The following is a 20,977-nucleotide window of genomic DNA, read 5'->3' as shown; positions in this document are numbered from 1 at the left end:
AGGATTCTCTGTGTTGTTAATATCTTTTGATATTGAGATCTGTGATATGCTGGTTCAGGGACTCATAGAGGTCTAGGCAAATTAACACCTTCAGGTGTTAATTTATGGATATAGACAAACCTGCCTTCCTCAGGGCTTTTGGAAAGAGCCATAACTGGAGATTCCCCTCTCCTAGTTCTAAATTTTATGTACTTTGTAAGAGTTTTTATCTTAGACCTTTACATTTCTGGCAAGAACTAGAAGAATTTCCAAGAGGGGGAGGAAAGACATGATGGATAATGCAATCAAAGATCCAACTTGCCTAAAAAGGCAAATGAAATAATAATAAAGATAGATAATGAAGCAAATGTAGGAAGCATGTAATGTAGGAGAGGAATGTAGATCTAGTGGATGCCTTAATTACTACGTAGTAAAATTTTTCTTTGGAAAATCAAAATTTTTTGCTTTCTTGCACATATGCTTTTTGAGGTACTCAAAATAGTAAAAAAACTTTGGAGGTACTTGGGCACAGTACATCAAACATTCAGAAGACTTTAATGAACCAAAAGGATTTATGGTCAAGTATGAAACTGCAGCAGTTTTTGAAGGTCCTCTCATCTATTTGACTGACAGTTAATAATCTTACTTCATTCAAGTTCCCAGCTAAATTATGTGTAATAAAAAAGTCAGTACTCTTCAAAAAGTTATGAATTGTCATCCAACTTTTCAGAATTTGGAAATTCTAGGAGACATGATATAAGTTATTAAAGATTCAAAAGAAAAACATTTCATTTAATGCAATTATGATATAATTGATTTTCCTTCTATTTTTTTTCATTAATTTCCACAATCTAACTATGTCTTAATGGCACTAGCATTTCTTAGACAGTTCCCCTTGCTCAGTAATACTTAAATGTCTGGAGTTTTTAATAAAGATTTTTCACAGACTTTTTCATAGTCATTTTTCTGGAGATTTGTGCAGAAGAGATGAGTTACTGCTGTAGACTGCTGTTGAAGAATATTAATAGATAAAATAGTTCTCCCTTCTCTTCTGCTTTCTTTGTACTAGACCATCTGTAATGTTAAGTTGAAAATAAAGCTTAAAGTTCCTTAAGCACTATCGAAATTCAGTCCTTTCTCTGCAGGCATTAACAATCTGTACCCACCTGGTACCTGGTTTTGAGGGTGCATGGAAATATCCCTTTTTGTGTCCATTACAGTAAAATTCTGTTGGAAGATTTCAGATGACAATTAGAAAAATAGAGAAGGCCTTAAGAATTAGCTGTATTTTATTCCGAGTATCATGGAACTGCTTAAACTGTATTTTCCCCCTCTTAAATAAAAGATTCTTGTAGAAGTATTACATTAACACTTTGCTGTAACTTTGCTAAACACTAACGAGGTCTGGGACAATGCTTTGTATCATTTAGATTATGACTAAATGGATGTTTTCAAAATCCCTTTGAACAAACAGGATCAGTCAGTTTTTAACTTCCCAGAAAGGACATTTGGGCAGCTTTGATTTTCCCCAGTGTTCTTCTTCTGTAATGTTTTCCTGGGAGGCATATGAAAGGTAATAGATTTACAGCTATAGGAATCTGAAAGGTGGCATTAACCAGAGTAAATACAGTTTGAATAAAAGTTGTAGATTTTTTTTTTTTTAGTGCAAGCCTTGAAGTTCCTTGATAGGCTTGAGAGATCAGCCTGGGCAAAGCTCCTGCAGGGCAAGGCCAAGCACAGAGTTCTGCACCTGGACATGGAGTGATAGGATAAGGGAAAATAGCTTCAAACTGAAATAGGGTAGTTTTAGATTAGGTTGTAGGAAGAATTTCTTCACTGTGAGGATGGTGAGGCATGGAAAAGTTTGCTCAGAGAATTTGTGGATGCCCCATCCCTGGAAGTGTTCAAGGCCAGGATGGATGGGGCTTTGAGCAGTCTGGTCTAGTGGAAGACAGGCTGGAATTAGATGACCTTTAAGGTCCCTTCCTACCCAAACTACTCTGTGGTTTTATAACTGGAGGGATGTGGAGACCTTGAAGAGAAGGAGTGCTGAGTTCCTGAGCACACCAAGGCATCAGATCAAACACAGGACAGTTTTTCTTAAGCATCACAATTAGGAGAGGGAATAACTACACAATATGCACTTCTGATAATTGTTTTGAATGGCAGACACTTATTTTGCATAGTCTGTTTTTAAGAACAAGTGAGTAAATTTGTCCAAATATTCAATCTTCTGGGTTTTTAATGTATTTTGTTTCCCATGTTTAAATTCTGTAAATTATCAAGGTGTCAAAAACCAATTTGTTATTCATGCTCATGCTCAGTTAGTTTGATTCAGGAGAGATGTGAACATCTAAATTATTGTTTTATGTAAATTCTGTAATATTTTAAAGCCTCAGCTTGTTACTAGAAGATTCGTTTTAAGTTCCTGTGAAGATGGTCAGTGGTAGATTATTTTTTTGTTTGTTTGTTTTCAATAAATACAAAAATAGCATGAAGTATTCAGTTTCTTGAAAATAATTCATTTTTGTTTTCTAAAGGAGTTGGATTTTTTTCAACTACAAATTCTTAATACAACACTGTGAAGGCTTTTCTCTCCCTGATTTTCACTGTCCATAAAAGTCCACCTGAGTTCTTGTGCTACTGTGTGAGAGGATTCTATCTGTAATCTATGAACACTTACTTCCTTCTTCCATCGAAATTTTTAGGCAGTGGGGAAGAAGTGGAAGAATGTTATTTTGCTTACTATTTTGGGACTGACTTAGTTTAACTGGTAGCAGTCTTTTTAACTGATGTCAATCTTTTTTGTTTAAGATAATTTCTGTTCTGTAGGTCATGGAATGATGGTTGTGGGTTTATGACACATCTGAAAAGATGTAATATCAGACAAAATGAGCCTCCTGGGGAAAGGAGGAGGACTGGGACTACCCCTTTTCAAAGTATCTTGGTCAGTAAGTACAGACTGCTGTCAAAAGCAAGTGCTGTTCTCCAGCCCCAGCTTTCTGTCCTTCAGATCATCGTGCCTGTTGATGCACTTCTGTAGTAAAACACAGCAGAAAATTAATAATATGTTTGCAGAAGGAGAGATAACGGTATAGATTTTAGGTGGATCCCCTCTCTAACCCTATTCAAGAACTCCTTTGCTGGTACTTTTCAGGCATCACCAACATGTAGTTGAATGGAGGGGCAGAGAAAAGATGCTGTCTTTATGCTGACTTAAAGCAAATGTTGAATCAGACAAGATTAGGAAAATGAAACCTCTCCCCTCTGAATGTGAGCAGGCGTTCATGTTGTTGTGGGTTTACAGATTGATTTAGTTCAGCCAATCTAATGTCCAGTTCTGGTGAAATGGGGAGTCTTCATCCTCCCATACAGGGGTCTGTGTTTCTATTTTTGTCTAAATTAAAATGTGTTCAATCTCAGGGTGACCTAACCTACATAAATGTTAAATGGTCCTTTTACTTTTTTTAGCTTTATTTTGAGGATTAGAGATAGCTTTGTATGGAGAGCTTTGGGATTATGGGTACGGTTGGGTTTTGATGATTTGACTTTCAGAACTGTCTTACTGTGGATCACACACATTTGGAGCACATTTCACAGGATATTGTGGAAGGTGGAAAAACTCATTCCTTCAAAAAGAGATTGTAAGAAACAAATATTCACTTCGTATCCATAGCTCATTATTTTAACAGTACGGACCAGAGTTACGGTCTGTACAGTTAAAATCTGTTATGTATACCTACATTATGAAGTTCTTTTTTATACTTCAGCTAAAGTCCTTTTTTAAAACAAAAGAGCTGGTCTAAAGGCAGCATGCAGCATCTCTGTAGGAAAGAAAAATGACACTTATTGTGTAAAGTCTCATGGATTCTCACAGTTGTTGAGCTGGTGTTTGCATTAGATTATCATATTTAATATGTATCAATTAATTTGTCTAAATCCTATTTTGAATGCATTTATATTTTCAGTCTCTGTGACATTATGCAGTAATTGTTCCATAACTGAATTACATGTGGGGTGAAAGTGCATATTCCTTTATTTAAGTCTGCATAGAATGGTTTTTTTTGGGTTGCGAGATAATGATTATTCACATTTTTTTTTCACAGTATTGCTAATTATTGAATTTTTTCTGATATTTCACTTTCAGTTACCTCTTTTCTAAACTGAAGGTCTCCAAATTCTGTATCCCTTTCCCAAACAACATACTTCTGATTTTGTCTTTGTTACTGTTTTCTGGTTCTTCTTTATCCTTTTTTGTGATCCATACTTGAAGCTTTAGGACATTTGCAGAATTTAGTTGAATTAATAAGAATTAGGTTAATGTTTCTTTCCTGGTTTAGTTCTGATCCATTCCTAATAATTCCATTACCTTTTAGACTGTTGAGAAGTATAGGAGAACTCTGTAGTGAAGGACAAGCTGTTTTTCTAAGGGACAGACTGTAAGACACTGGAGGCCATCTCTGAGTTTGAGCCAGAGATGAGGCTCACTGGGTAATGCTTATCTGTAGAAGCTGCTGTCAGAATGCCATGAAGAACTCAAATCTTATTCTTCTGAAGGCAGATTTAATTAGATGATATTGACTGAAAAGAGGAAAGCAAAAGGCATAAATAAAGTGTAGTAAACTAAAGTCGATTCTGCCTTTAAAATAGAGATATGATAGTGCTGGAGGAAGGATTTTTCTGAAAGAAATTATCAGTACAGTAAACTTCTTTTTTTAACCCTGATATTTATATGCTTTGACTTCTTGAAATGATTGCCTAGAGAAGCAGAAAAACCTTTATCTTCCTTATTGGCATTTGATGTTTTTAATGAAAAATAAGACCTTTTATGTGTTTGCTTTGTTCTTAGGCATTTCCCTAACCTGAATACTGAGGGCATTCTTTTGGGATTTGGGACATGTGGGGACTAGGCTGGGTAGAGCCTAGAAACCAATTTTCTCACTTCCTGGGCATATGCTGTAGTCATTAGTTTGTGTTCTAGTGGTGATTGCTGTGGCTGCTGGTCTGTTGGCACCCTCAGGCAACATCCCAAGTGCATGGAGACATCTAATGTTTCTTAATGCTTCCCTGTCTTCTAAGGGTGGGAAGTAGCAACCTCCCACTAGGGGACATGATTGCCTTTTGTGAGCAGGTACTTCATCAGCATGACTGAAAATCTCCCTCTTCAAGTTTTTAAAGACATTTGTCTCTCTGTGAAATGCATAGGTAATTTAGAGGCAGCAACATGAGGATAACCTTGGAGCATTCTGCCCACTCACAGTATGTAAAATACTGGTGAGTTAGTATTTATCTAGTGAGTATATATTCAGTTCACCCAACTTAGATGATTAAATTTTTATAGTGGTAGTATGAAAGTCTATTAAACAGTTTGGCAGTCCTTTTAGGAAATGCTCAAACATCCTGAAACACAGAAGGGCACAGAGGAGAGTTAGTGTGGAGCATTTAATGAGAATCTTTTTCTCACAGTCAAGAAATGGGAGGCCTAGAAGAGGTAATCATGCATATAAAGCAGTTTAAGACCTATTTTCTTTTAGCTGAGTCACTCTAAATATAGAATTTGCTTCTATTTTAAGTATTGAAGTTTCAGAACACTTTTCTGGTGTCTGATGTCTATTCTATTACCTTTGTACTGAACCCACAGACTGAGCCATGCTCCTGTGCTGTAATGACAAAGTCCCATCTCACTGGGTCAGTGCAAACTGGGAGATGCAATCCTGTGGACAACCTGACATTTTTGGGAAAGGGAGGAATAGAAAGAATAGAAGTTGTAATGTTCTAGTAACATTTAGGGTGAAAACTTGGAAGATCAGTTCTGTTGAACCTGCAGAATCTTTAGTACAGAACTGAAAGTATTATTAAAAAAACAGTACTCCAAAAAAGCTGTTTTTAGATGCAGACAGTTTAGTGTGCAATAGAGCAATTACAGTTTAGTTATTCTGTTTAGTTACAAAGTTGCCTAATGTCCAGTCTGATAGGAAAAGCTTCAATAGCTTTAGGTACTCCCATATGGCCTCTTCTCAAAATATCTCAATTTCCCGCTTAAAATCACTCTGAAGGACCCACAGAATCTCTGTTTTTCTCCTTTTTGTCTACAGCACTTCTTTCCTCCACGTCCTCCTAGACTCCTCACTAAGTCTTTCACACCTGTTGTTGGGTAACCCTCACTGTGATTTCAGAGTTTTTATGTTAGTGCTGCCTACATTTTATAAATAATATCTTCAGGAATCTGGGCTAAATGCATTCAGTAGAGCTCCTTCTGCTCCCAGCAGAGATTGAGAAGTGCACATGGAACATAATCAGAATATCCTGAGTTGGAAAGGCTCCACAAAGACTGAGTCCATCTCCTGGCCCAGCAGGACAGGACAGCCCCAAGAATCATACCATGTGCCTGAGAGCATTGTCCAAACACTTTTTGGGCTCTGTCAGGCTTGGAGCTGTGACCACTGCCCTGGGAAGCCTGTTCCATACATATTTGCATTCTGAGGGATGGCAATATGCCCTAAAATATAAGGAGTTTAAGGAAAAGATGTACATAGTTTTAAACATAGACTAAATTGTCTTTTAGACTAAACTTTTCCCCAGCCTTATTTGTGGAACCAATTAAACAGCTTGGCATAATTTTTCAAAGCATGTGGTATGTAGCAGAAACAGAATAATTCAAATTTTATTTAGAAGATTTACAGTCTTTTAAAGGTGGAAATATTTGCATGTTGGATCTCCTTGTAGCAGGCATCAAGCACCATGAATAACACTCTGAGCTCTCAGTCCTGGCAAGTTATTTAAGTAGAACTGTGGTGTAAGTACTGATGGCTTCTGGAAGTGTATCCATCATTAACAACAGAAACAAAACCAGTCAAATGAACCAGTCAGAGTTTATTGTTTAATTTAAGCTTTTATGTTAAAGACAATGCATGTTTCTAGTGTGAGATCTTTAGTGAGCGTTCTTTCCATTCTTCCTTTAGGAGCCAGAAAAATTGTTCCTCTTGAGGCTTCTCCTCATGAAAGTGAACCCAAAACTCCAGACACAACAGTCCAAGACCCATCACAACGAAAAGGATATCAAGAATATGCCATTCAGCAAACCCCATATGAACAGGCAATGAAAACAAGCAGGTAGTTTTGAAGTACTTATATTTGTGTTCATGCAGAATATGAATGAAGTGCTTCCCCATCCATTTTCATGAGACTGGGGTATTTTTCTGAGACCTTTAAATAAAGGAACAGCTGAAAGTTAACTATGAATAAGCTGTATAATTTAAAATGGTTTTGGAGAATATATATTTTTTTAAACTAAGCATTTCTGTCCATTATGAATGTCTAGGGAAATTTCAACACATTATTTTACCAGGGTTCATTACTGTAAATATAACTGCTTGTTTGGTATTTTTTAGGTTGGGTCCAACTCAACTGAAAATTTTTACATGTGAATACTGTAACAAGGTGTTCAAATTTAAACACTCCCTCCAAGCACATCTGAGGATTCATACAAATGAGAAACCTTACAAGTGTTCTTACTGCAATTATGCCAGTGCCATCAAAGCCAACCTGAACGTTCACCTGCGGAAGCACACCGGGGAGAAGTTCAGCTGTGATTATTGTACCTTCACTTGCCTCAGCAAAGGCCATCTCAAAGTCCATATCGAAAGGGTTCATAAGAAGATTAAGCAGCACTGTCGTTTCTGCAAAAAGAAATACTCAGATGTTAAAAATTTGATCAAGCATATGAAGGAAACTCACGACCTTCAAGACAAAAAGGTGAAAGATGTTTTTGATGAGCTTCGCTTGATGACACGAGAGGGCAAAAGACAGCTTCTCTATGACTGCCATATTTGTGAGCGCAAATTCAAAAATGAGCTGGACCGTGACCGTCACATGCTCGTTCATGGTGACGAAAGACCCTTTGCTTGTGAGCTCTGTGGGCATGGAGCCACTAAATATCAAGCCCTTGAGCTTCATGTTCGAAAGCACCCTTTTGTATACGTGTGTTCTGTGTGCCTGAAGAAGTTTGTCAGTTCTGTGAGGCTCCGTGCTCACATCAAAGATGTGCACACAGATCTGCAGGAGGATTTTGTTTTTAATAGTTCTATCAACCAGAGCTTCTGCCTGCTTGAGCCAGGAGGTGACATCCAGCCAGAAGCCCTTGGTGAACAGCAGACACAAACTGCAGCTGAATCGACTGTCACGAGTACTGATGCTGTTAACACCCCACAGCCATCTGCTTCTAAAGGTGAATCAGCAGCTGCAGATGTAAACCATGATGGTCAGCATAATGGTGATGTAAAAATTGATGCAGTGCTTTCCTTAGAATTAGAAAATCCTCTGGTGAAGAATGTAGCAGAGACACTGTGTCAGACAACAGACGTAGCAGTCCCAGACATTCAGCCCTGTGTAGCATCAGATTGCTTCCTGCTGAAAAATGGTACTGCTGGCCCTGAAGAGTTAAAAGGTTCTCCTCCAAATGAAGAGGAAGTTAATCAATGCAGTTCTGTAAACGAGCAGGGTGAAGAAATTAATCTTTTGCTATCTGAAGACAAAAGTTTAATTGTGAGTCAGAGCAACGCAATGGCTGAGAACCTTCCAGTTCTTGAAGAGCAAATCCAGTCTCTTCCTCCTGGTGAATCAGAAACAAGCAATCCGCGCATTCAAAACTCAGCAGAGCCCACGGACCCTTTGGCAGCAGCAGAAGCTGGTGCAGCCACCAGCCCACAGGCAACCTCTTCCAATACAGCTACAGCCAGTGGGGGGAATGGATCCGTCGCCTTCATGCAGATCCTGGACAGCTTGCAGAAGAGGCAAATGAACACTGAGCTGCGGGAGAGGATAAGGAAGGTTTATGGAGACTTGGAATGTGAATACTGTGGTAAGGAGCAGTAGAATTATGTTTGGAGTTTTTTAAATCTTACACAGTGAGCTATCTTTTTCTTGCTCCTCCGGTTTACAGTGTTTGATATATTTATGTGTCTTTGCAGCAGCATTAATTTTGTAGTTCAGTATGGATTCTGGGGTCCAGTGGGATTTATTTTTTGCTGTACAGATAATGTGAAATGAGTCAAATCTCCTCAAACAAACCCACTAGTAGACTATAGCAAAGTGCCTTGCAAGGCTCAATTTTCTGTTGATGTGAAATTTGATACAGTTAGATTATTTATGTCCACATACCTCTCCCCAGCTTTCACTGGGGCCAAGCACAGCAGATTTAGGCATGTGATCAGCATTCGTTAGTCCATGCTTTAATGCTTGAGCTTCATTATCAGCTTAGTACAAAATCCAGTTTTTTTCATATTGTGTAGGAGGATGTATAGTAATATACTTTCTGTACAATAGAAGCATAGATACTGGAGTAATTTTGTGTCTTGTTTTGAACCAGGTTCTTTGAGATGAAAATTTTAATTACATGGTATCAGATCAAGACTATCCTGATTGTAATTGTTTGGGATTTTTCATTTATGCAAGTGGGAATAACACACCGTTCCCACTTATTCTAACTGAAAATATTTGTGTTTATGTAACTGGAAAGGAAGCAATTCGGGATGTATTTTGTCGTTTTCATTCTTGAAAAGGGAAAGGAAATCTGAAATCAGAAAAAACAAGTTTTTGAAACATCATAACATTGTACATTAGATGAATTGCTCTGAACTTTTTGGTGCCATTATGCCAAAAAGGCTTTTAAGAAGTAGTAGCATGAAAGTAACAAAAAATATTTTAGCAGTCTCTTTTAGTATACAGTTGCATTCAGATTCGTTGCATAAAAGAACAGGTGTAAAGGACTTTTTCTTTAGGAAAAAGATTTTTGATATGTATTAAAGTTGCTCTTCTTAGGCTGTTTCAGGATGTGTAACATGATCTTTTTAGGCAAAGGTGGATTTGTAAATATGTTTTCAGTAGTGAAGGGTCTGTAGACAAGTTTTCATCAAAGACAAAAGGGACAGGATTCAAACAGTGTGTTTTGTCCTGAAAGAAAATCGATTATTTTTTTGAATTTTCACTAACAATTGTTTAGGAATTACTTTCTTCATGTCTAATTTAATTTTCAGGCAAGTTGTTTTGGTACCAGGTGCACTATGACATGCATGTCCGTACGCACACTCGAGAACATTTGTATTACTGCTCCCAGTGCAATTATTCTTCCATCACCAAGAACTGCCTTAAGCGTCACGTCATCCAGAAACACAGCAATATTTTGCTGAAATGTCCCACAGAACATTGTGACTACTCCACTCCAGATAAATACAAGCTCCAGGCACACCTTAAAGTTCACACAGATCTGGTAAGTAGTGAACCAAATGTGTGTTTGTCTGAATTCAGTGTCTTCTTCAGTGTTTGTAATTCTGTAGTAATACTTGAAGACATAACTCAGGGTTCTAACCTGTATGTTCTCTGCACACTTCTGGGAATACCTGACTTGGAGTAACTGGATATTTGGACTTTCTCAGAGCTGTTTCCAGGGGAGTATGTCTGTATCCATTTTCTCTCTTTGGTTTTCCTAGTATTTTCAGATCCTTTGAGCGAGTAGAATACAGTTGGTACTATTGTTACATTACTTCATTCTGTGAACCTGAATTCTCTTCCTTCATAAATTGATGACTTGTGTAAAATGAAAATATGTACTTCTTAATTACTACAGACAAAAGATATTTAAGGTGTTAAAAAGGATTTTTTCCCTAGTATCTCCACCTAGTTGCAGTTAAACATTTACCATTTTCTGTTGTGTTGACGGAGAGATCACATTTTAAAGGTTCCTGTCTTGTTCAGAAAACCCTCCAGCTCAGACTGCCATGTGCTAAAACCAGGTCTTGGTAGACTATTGGTCAGTATTTCCAACAGCTGAAGTTACTTTAAAGATAGTTGGAGCAGAACAACACTTCACCTCCTACTCTTAAGCAGTTACTTCTGAAGAACTTTAAAAGCAAACAGAAGAGATGACACAAAAAGGAAAAATTTTCCCCCTTGTGTCCTCCCCTTCTGTAAATAATTGAAATAGAGTCTGAATTTGTTGTGAAAGGTGCAGAAAATTCACATAATAGACTTTCTTTTTGGATGTTTTTGAATTCATGATGTTTACAATGCCCATCTGATAGCAAAAATCTGTGTAATTGATGTCTATGAACACTTAAGAAAAAAGAGTCTACAATTAGCTCTCCTGTATCCTTCCGTAAGTACCTGGTTTTCAAGAGTGATGAATGTCCAACAGCTCCCACCAGGAAGATAATTTTCATAATTCTAAATAGAACTGAGAAAATGGATTTCATAATTTAAAACAATTGTGACAGCAAGATCTTTCTGAAACATGCTTACTGATGCTTACTGTCAAATATATTTATTTAAATGTATTGAAAAGTTAATGTATTAGATTTTGGCAATTCTCATATGGTCTTTGTGCCCACTGCTTGCTATATTTACTCCATGCATATCTCAGTGACAAGGACCACTTCTTCAAAAATATATCTGTGCACAGTTAAATGTGGAAATATACTTTAATTTTAATTTGAAAAATCAATTTTTAATAAATACTAAAATTTAAATTCTCTGGAGATAGAAGATATTGAAATGTCAGTTCAGTTTCTTGTGTGGATGCTCATCCTGCATCACCTCCTTGCTGGCTGCATTTCAGCTGGATCGCTGCATTATTTGTAGAAGATAAATGATGGGTATTGAAAAGCAGCTTTCCTTCATCCTTGTATATATCACTCTATAGCCACCCACTTTAATCTCTATGCGGCACCCAAGTCTTGCACTGAATTTGGGATTGGGTATTCCCTGGCAGATGATGATGGGGAGAGTGAATGTGCTGCCTTTTGCCTTTTGTGTTTGCTACACATTGTTGTTACAGGGAAGATTTTTACTTTTGAAGCCTGGGAATTGAGGTGGGGCTTGATTCAAAACCAAAACTTTGTGTATATTCTCTGATTTTCAGTACTCATCTTTTTCCTCCTAGGGCTTTTATTGTAGATTTTTGATATTTATTGGCATTCACTGAGCTCTTCCAAAGTTCAAACTGTGGCATGACCAATCACTTCAGTGTCACGGGACCTAGGAAAGGGCTGGGCAGTTTCAAATTGCTTTAGTACAATTTATATTATGACTGAGCTCATGGTAACATTAAAGGGCAGGGTGTGGAATTGAACCATGCTGAAGTAGGTACCAGAGTTTGTTTACAAACCCAAGTGGCTTTTGCCATACTCACTGTGCTGAGCAGATAAGCATCACAGAGAGGTTTGTCTCTGAACATATTTTAGGTCTATGTATGTAATTGATACTGCAGTGTTAGCATCTCTATAAAACTGCAGTTCAGACCCAGAACCACCACCCGTTATTGGGTGCCTACATCTGCTTTCATTTACATTTTGGGATGTAAATTATTCTTGTCCTTGGAAGGATGCTTAGAAATTCCATTATGCTGTTGACCTTTCGTGTAATAGCGTAGCTGTTGGTAGGATATGAGATGCTCAAGCTCTGATTGCTTATTTGCCCTTCCTGAGGAGAGTAAATTTTCACATGGACACTGCTCTGGCTGTGTTACCTCTGCCTCTGGAGCAGTGCTGCTGAGCAGTCAAGAATGCAAGGTACTGCAAAGGGAAGCAGTTAACAAAAACATCTCTGATCTAATGGTTGGGCACTCAGTTGGAAAGCAGCTTTTGCTCTTAGTCCTCACTTCCATAATGAATGTCAGCTTGGAATTTGTTTTTACTGATAGTTATTTCACAAAAAAATGCTTAAGTGCTGTATGCAGGTCATTTTGTCATTTTGTGAGCTGAGTTCTGCTTCTTGCCAGACTTCAGACAAGTCTGTCTAAACATCTGCACATTTTTCTGTAGCCTCCTTCACATGTGTGCACAGCTGTCTCCTAGGTACATCACATCTTTTCAGCTGAGTTGCATTTTAATGGGACATCAGTTTAATGCAGGAATCTTTTGGGAAAATTTTTATTTGAACATTGTGACAACTGTGGTGAAGATTTCTGGAGGTCTTCACTCCTCAGAAGTGTAACTTGGGGTTCTAATTCTAAACCCATGGGTGTTAGAAATAAAATTTTTGTTGATCTGAATAGATGTGGGAGCAGGCTTTGGCCCTTTATTCTTCTACAAATTTATGCAATCAAATATTGTCTTGAGTTGTGGGAACTTTTCCTGAAAATGTTCTGTGAGTGCCAATATTTAGTAGAGGGTTTTAATTTTTATTTTTGTGACTGTATACTTGTATATGTACCCCTTGAATTATCTTGAAACACTTGCCTCAGAGGAATAAAATTCTCTTCAGAGCACTATAAATGGATAATGCAGTATAGCTGATGCTTTCTTAGCACAATCTCAATTCATTTATATAAAGAGAAATGCATTGTGATTATTACTTAAGTGGCCTTATTTAATAACAAATAGTATAAACAAGAAAATTTTTGATAGTATTAGACTGATATATTTTCACTAGGTTTAAGAATACTTAATTCTAATTAAAGTACCTAATTAAATTCCTGTTTTATGGAATGTAAACAACACTTTCAGTCAAAAACCTACCTTTACTTAGGAATTATTTTAAGTTTCTTATATTTTCTCAAATTGGCTAATAGGGGTGTTGAACAAATATTAGGCAGTGATAGCCTTTGACATTTAAACAGCCGATTGGACTTTGCAGCTGGTCTCTAACAAAGGTAGATGCAGTTCTCTCTATGCTTTGCTTCTGTTTCTGTCCTTCAAAAAAACCTTCAAAGGCATTTAAAAGGCAGGTATTCCAATAAGGCATAAGAAAAATAACTTTCATTCTTACCAGAGGAAAACTTGCATGCTGAAATGTGATTCAGGTATTACTGCAACCTCAGCCTTCAAAGGGTTCTGTCATCACCCACGGCCAGGGCACCTGAAGAGCTGGAGCTGTGGTGCAGGGGAGCTTCTCTGGGGCTTTGTGTTGTGGTCTGGGGGCTCTGAAACACTTCATTTGCAACAGGGGATTTTTAAAGGCTGTTTTGAGAGTGATGGAATTGCACTGAAGGACTCACACAAGCTCACAGGGCAGCAACAGAAGAACACTTAAGCATTCCAAGCTGACAGCATAATCTCCAGTACTCTGCACTGGCCTGGATACCCAGCAAGGAAAGGTTTGGCTTCAGCTGGGCACTCTCTGGGAGAAACTGGAGCTTGACAGACACACTCTGAAGGGACTCAGTGCTCCTAGGCACGCTCTGTTACACTACAAAAGATAACCCTTTTGAAGATCACTTCTGCAGAACTTGGTGTAGATAACTTTCTAACAGCTTGAAAAAAGCTGTTGGCATTATTTCATTATTGAAGAATTTTCTTACCATCGTCTTGTGGAAAGATGAGTTCTCAGCACCCATCTATTCATGTTGCTCTATAGCTCTTGATGCATTTACTGATTATTTTGGGTTTTTTTCTAAGTTACAGGTTTATAGCCTTGCTTTCCTCGAGAATATTAATAAAAACGTAAAGTTGTCACAGTTAACAGCACTTCAGCTGAAGTAGCATGTGTGTAATGGAATGTTGATTTTTTTTTTTTCTTATTTAACATTTGTCTCAATGTTCTGGTCACACTGAGAAATACTTAATTCAGTGAGTATTAGAGACCAGCAACACACAACTGTTCATTAAAAATATACTTTTTTTCTCTTTATTTATTGTATATTTTGAAATCAGATATATAGCAAATTTGAGGAACAGAATGAGGTCTGTCAACACATTTCAGCTCAAGAGCCCCTAAATCATTTTGTGCTGTTTTTCTTATATGTGCCAAATTATGAATGTGATCCTGCAACTACATCTTTGAGAAGGTGCAAACATTGCTATGTAGTTGTGTTATAATTAATCTACCAATCCTTATTGGAGTAATGTGCTCAGGTAGAAATCCAAAATCCCCAGTAGCAGATTTAGGTTATATCATTTGAGAGACCCTAATTCCACAAATTAACAGCTCTTGTTCAAGGTTTTGTCAGCTTTGTAAGCTCCTTGAATCTCTTCCAAAACTCAGCTAGTATTCTCTGATGTTCCTTTTTTCCCCTTAAGATTCTTAGGGCTTAAAATGATGACAGCCCAAACTCCATCACAGCAAGGTACTGCCCTCAGGGTGGTAATCCTTGTGTAGCTGCCATCCCCTCTCCCTGGTGCAGGTTTTCTCACAGGAGCAAATGACTGTCAGCTCAGGCAGAATTCTCCTTGTGCCACTGCCACATTAATGGCACTGAGAGCTTCATGTCCTACAGTCGTGGGAGTGTTTATTGCTATTTCAGCCCAACTCTTCTAGGGCTGCTGCTGGTTTTAACTTGTAAGGTACTTCAACACAGGGATTTGTTTCTCAGAGGTACATGAGACTGCAAATGCTGCATCATATTCCAAAACCTGTCTGCCATGAAAACCCATCAATTTTTGCTTTCCTTTCAAGAGAGGCATCCATTTACAGCTGTACAACTGTACAGCAACATCTGGACAATAATGATGTCCTTGTACAGTCCTTCTTGACATTCAGAGATGCTCTTTGGTCAAAGGTCAGAAACTGGTAGAGTCCAGGACCCTTAGCCTCCTGTGGTCTCCAGTTTTCTCCTTCATAACACAGGGGTCTGTCTCATTTTGATGAATAATCTTCCTTCCACACTCTTCAGGAAGTTTTTCTGTCCTCCTGGAATAAGTAGTGAAGTGTCTGTTCTGAAGTGGCTTCAGCTCATCTTTTCAGAGATCTCTGGTAGGTGGGCAGCTGCACCTTTCCAACCAAGTAATGTGTTACCTGGGCACCAGCCCAGCTGTCAGGACTAACTAGACTCCCTTCATCTGTGGTTTTCATAATCCACTCATAAATGAATCTACTCAGTGCAGAGGTGACTATGGCCCACACATTTGATTGAGCATCCAGTGCCAGCAGGTACTTCTGGAAAGATCAGTCTCTCCAATTTGTATTGTGACTGTCAAGGTTTAAATTAAAGTGTAATGGAGAAAATTCCTATATTTTTACAGGGAATTAGATGCATTTGTAAAAACATGAAAATTGCAATTAGACTAAAAGTGCATATAGGAAGAAAAGACATCAAAACTCTCCCGTTGAACTTGATTGATAATGTTAAATCTGTTATAACGTCAGTGACACTGAGAAAATCCACAGTAGTCTTTAAATCAAAATAGCAGAATAAGACTATTGGTAATACATAAAATGCTGAATATTTATAAATAGTTAGAAATGTAGACACTGAATAAGTAATGGCATCTGTCATTGTTAACTGTGCTGCTCAATTTCAGGCCATTTTATAAATCCACATAGTGGTGGTTGTCTTTGGAAGGGCAAGATCTGATCCTTAGGTTTCATAATGGTGGACTTGTGAAAAAAAAAGAAGAAAAATCCCTAAATATTACTGCTTACATCAAATACATTTTCTTCTGTTATATGACTTGACCTTTCAACTCCTGATTTTCTACAGAGTCAGTCAGAAGATAATGCTTACATTTACTGTGCATATTTTCATCTGCTGTAACTTGGAGCCCTGTATTCATGCGGATTAATGATGTGCTTAGAGTCTTTTAATATTTCTCCTTCACTTATTTCATTATAAATACATTCATTTTTTCCTTAAAAACCGATCCTTGAATTATAACTTTGTTGAGAACCATGTATTACTGAATAATGACTACAGTGATTATACCAGTAGACTGAAAATGCAATCTTTCTTTCTCACTTAAGGATAAAAAGAGTTATTCCTGTCCTGTGTGTGAGAAGTCATTTTCTGAAGATCGACTTATAAAATCTCACATCAAGACAAATCACCCTGGTAAGAAAAAAATCAAGGAAGATTTATCAGTCTATTGCAATAAATGGATAAGAGTTTAGAATGAGCAGTGTAATGTAATCACATATTCCTAAGAAAGAGAAGAATTTATTTCTAATTCAACTGGTTTAGAGTGAGAATTGTGTTGGTTTTGCAGATGTTAGAATTTAGAGTGAAAAGTGTTACTGTTTGAGCATGGAATATGTCAGATAATTGTGCTAAGAAATCTCTCTTCATCTGGCAAAGGGTGAATTCAAATTAAGCACTGGAAGTTTGGGATCAGGCACATCTCCTGTAGCAGCCCAGGAGACGTAAAATTCCCACTGGACTTATATGAACTGATAGGAATGTGTTCAGGGCTCATGATTTGTCTGTAGGTGCCTGATGGGAATGCAGAGCTGGCCCTGTGCATGCCCAGGTTCTGTGGGCTGGGCTGGACCCCCAGGGCCAGCTGGAGTCTGCAGCAGGGCTCCTGCTAGAACCAGCTGGGATGTGATATGCCCAATATTAATGGAGCTGGCAAGCCTGGCTGGGTCCAGCAAACTGCTCCAAACTCTGTTTACACCTTGCATTCTGGTGCCCTGGTTTATCAGTGCAAGTACAAAATAACATGAATGTGGTCAGTCTATGTGCTGTGCCTGAGTAAACAATCCTTTCTCAGATCTTGGGAACTCGATGCCAAAATGCTGGTGTGGGGAATGTTTTAAACTCACTGATGTGAACTCAGCAGTCACACTGCTGTGTCCCTAATTTCCTGCTTCCCAGGCTCTGCATTACGTTGGATAGAAAGTCCTGCTGCTACTGCAGAGGAGGGAGAGGTGACACTTTCATTAATTCATCTACAGTGCTCCTTATCACCTGACATAATTGGATACAAAGAAGGAAAACACTGGTCATGCTCAGACTGAGTCTAAGGGAAAAAATCCAATTAAAATGATGTAACTTTCCTTGTCTTTCTTGTCAGATATACAGCACAATAGGTAAAGCAGTAGTTTATCTTCCTACTGCCACTAGATAGTGCTAGACCCGTGTTTTAAACAATTTCCCTCACTTTAATTTCGTCCTTAACTCCCACTTCAGCTCTTTAGTTACTAAACCTCTTTATTTGCAGACCACTCCAGAGCAGTGTGGTTGGAGGGCTTGTCGTACGTCAGAGGACATGTCTGATGCAGGAAATTGAGATGAGAAAAGGCTTCTGAACTATACTGTAGTCAGGAGGTATAACACCAGTAAGCATAGAAATTGAATCTCAAGAACTGTGCCTTCAAAGCCTTCGTGCTGCCTCAGGCAGGGAGCATAGAAGACTTCACTACATAATAGGACCTGAGAACTGGCAGGACAATGGTGTTCTGTGCCCTTACACTTGTCATTAGCCTGTACTGGTCCACTGACTGCTGAATGATCAGTGTGTGCTATGTCTGAAGTCCAGAAATACCAGTTAATTCTGGAGGCCTGAAGTACTAAACTCATGGATTTAAATACTCCTGAACAATTCATGTGTTATCTGAATCCCTCTAAAAAAAGTATAGTGTAAATTTTTTTTTATTCAAGTGGGTCTTTTAAACTATTACAATAGAAGTAAGGTTTAAAAAAGTAAGGTTTTAAAATCTGCACTAGTATTTTGTGTTTTCATTTTTCATTCTTGTATCAGGGGTGAATAGATCTTAAAGGCGGAATAGCAGATTTATTAGATGTATCTCTGTGGCACTAAAGAAATACTGCATCTACGATATGCCTATGCAACAGTTATGCAACAACCCTGTTTTAACACATGGAGGAGAATTAATGCACAAATCTTTTTTATTTCTGTGAATTTTCGCCTTGTAATCAGGAAGAAATCCTTTATTTGTATACCACATCTAATTACAAGCCATATAAATGTGAGGGGTCTGATGGTATAAGCTATTAAATACTGTGGTGGCATGAGTGCAGTTTTTTTCAAAAATATAAATTAAAATTAATGAAGATGAAAGGAAAGATGGGTACTGTTTAACAGGAATTGAATTTTAAAGCAACACATCAAAAATTAATTTAAACTGAAACACTTTTCATATTTATCATTAAAATGTCCTAGAACTCCCCCTCTCCTTCCTTTCTTAGTATCATTCAGCATGCCCTGCTCCCTTGTGTCTTCTGTTTCATCACGTAGAAAGTATGAAATCAAAAAGTCATCCTTCCTCTTCTATATTTGCAGAGGAGTTGAATTTTGGTCCCTTGAAGGCAATGAGACAAAAATCTCCATAGACTTTGGCAGAGCAGTATTTCAAACCAAAGAGATAAGAGAGCTTGGCTTTATTGCCCAATGATTTTTGTACTCAGCAGTGAAGGAGGAGTCTTGGGTTCTGGTCCCAGCTCTCAGAATTATCTACCTTTCATCCATTGTCTGATTTAATATATTTCTTAAAAGTTCTGAGGCATGAGAGGTATCAGCTTCCATAGCTCCCCACTGAGCAGACATCCTAGCCTGCAGTCATGAATGAAGGATCTAAGCCATGAAAGGCAGAATAAGGGTTCAGACTTATGGCTGTATTTTTCATTTTTTGGTACCTTAGAACTTATCTCTGCTCAGTTCATGGGTTTTTATAGTTACCTTTTGAGGTTATTTTCCCTGTGCATATGAGTTCATGCATGATTTTTGTGATTGCATTCTGGGACCGATCATCAGGAGACAAGGTGATTTTGGTAAAAATCGAAGTTTAGACAGGAACTTTCAAATTTATAAGATTTGGGGCATAACATGTCACCAGCTTTCATGTCTTAAAGTTTAGGTTGCATGAGTGTTGTACTTTCATTAAGTCAGGAGATAGCATTTCATTCATCTGACATGCATTGAGCAATTTGATTTATTTTTAAAAGCATCCAGCAGCGTTTTCATTATGCGTCTGGACCACTTTAAATTAAACTTCATTATTTTGAACTTTTTCCCTGTGACAACCAAAACATTATCTCATATGAAGGAAATACAGAGAATTGAGTATGTCTAGCTTGAATAAGAAAAGGCCAGGAGAGGAATCTTAATTGCTGTCTTCAGCAATCTAATGAAAAAAAGAAGACAGAGAGAGATTTTTCTTGGAGCTGTACAGTGAAGGGATGTCAGTTGAAAGAAGAAGATTCTGACTAGAGCTAGGAAAACAGTTTTGACTGTAAAGATGGTTAAATACTGCAATGGGCCAAGAGAGGCTGTAGAATCTGCATCCTTGGATATGTTCAGAACAGAACTGGATATGACCCCAAGCAACTTGATGTAACTTTGAAAATGGAACTGTAAAGTTGACTCTGCTTGAGTAGGTGACCTTTGAGGTCCCTTCCAGTCACATTTATTCCATAAGCCTGGTTTTCCCTTTAAAGTGCCTGATTATCAGAATTCTGACCATTGTAGCTGTGGCTGAAGTGAATTGTCTTCAGATCCTTGACATCTGGAAATCTGGGGTGAAATCTTGAATAAAGCTTTTGAAAATATTGAAGAAAAAATTGCTAATTTAGCTTATGGGGAAGGTTCACAGTAATAAAATATTCTTTTGTGCCAGTGGCCTAACCAAGTTTTTTTATATTTAAAATATTATTTTTTTTTTAAACAGGCAGTGAGGACAGTGAGTTCACAGATCAGGAGAGAAAAGACAGAGCATCCTAGAAGGCCTAAAGGAAAAAAAGGTCCTTCTGCTCTTTGCTCAAGTCAGTTTTGAGTGGGAGTAGGGGAAATACAACTTTTTAAAAGTTGGGCTGAATCAGGATCTAGCTCTTCAATATTACTTAAAAAATAAATTCCCTCATGTCCTTCTGGTTCTTACTACCTTTTGCATTTTTCTCAGAGGTTTCAATGACTACTATTTCTGAGATTCTTGGCAGAAGAGTTCAGCTGAAAGGACTTATTGGAAAACGAGCTGTGAAATGTCCCCACTGTGATTTTTATTTTATGAAGAATGGATCAGACCTTCAACGTCATATTTGGGCTCATGAAGGTAAAACTCTGGTTTTAAGCTTTTAGGCATATAATGAGTCTCATATTCCCCTGAAGCTTTGCTGACATAAAAAAAAAAAAACAGATTTCAGTTTATTTCTATACTTGAATGTAAAACTTTAAGCTACATTGGAGGTTAATTAGTTAGTTTAATGGATTCTGGATCACATATGGAACTTCACACTCAGAACATGAATAGACAGTTTAAATGTTTTATAAAAATTTTAAAAATTCTGAAACAATTTTTTTTCCAAAGCACATTCATAAACATCAATAAAGTATTC

General features: G+C 37.7%; 1 protein-coding gene across 2 annotated transcripts in view; it reads left to right on the top strand.

Annotated features, from left to right (window-relative positions):
- ZFAT (zinc finger and AT-hook domain containing) overlaps positions 1-20,977 on the top strand; it is a 74,910-nt gene that overhangs the window by 23,964 nt on the left and 29,969 nt on the right. For both annotated transcript variants that reach the window (XM_053982030.1, XM_053982039.1), the window contains exons 5-9: positions 6,942-7,092; positions 7,371-8,839; positions 10,014-10,246; positions 16,651-16,738; positions 20,545-20,694. In XM_053982030.1, coding sequence (XP_053838005.1) covers positions 6,942-7,092; positions 7,371-8,839; positions 10,014-10,246; positions 16,651-16,738; positions 20,545-20,694 — 2,091 coding nt within the window. The remainder of the gene's footprint in view (positions 1-6,941; positions 7,093-7,370; positions 8,840-10,013; positions 10,247-16,650; positions 16,739-20,544; positions 20,695-20,977) is intronic.

The sequence above is a fragment of the Vidua macroura genome, chromosome 1 (genome assembly GCF_024509145.1).
Source record: "Vidua macroura isolate BioBank_ID:100142 chromosome 1, ASM2450914v1, whole genome shotgun sequence".
In the NCBI taxonomy this organism is placed as follows: domain Eukaryota; kingdom Metazoa; phylum Chordata; class Aves; order Passeriformes; family Viduidae; genus Vidua; species Vidua macroura.
Note: the sequence above shows the minus strand (reverse complement) of the source record. Positions and strands in the feature narration are given on the sequence as shown.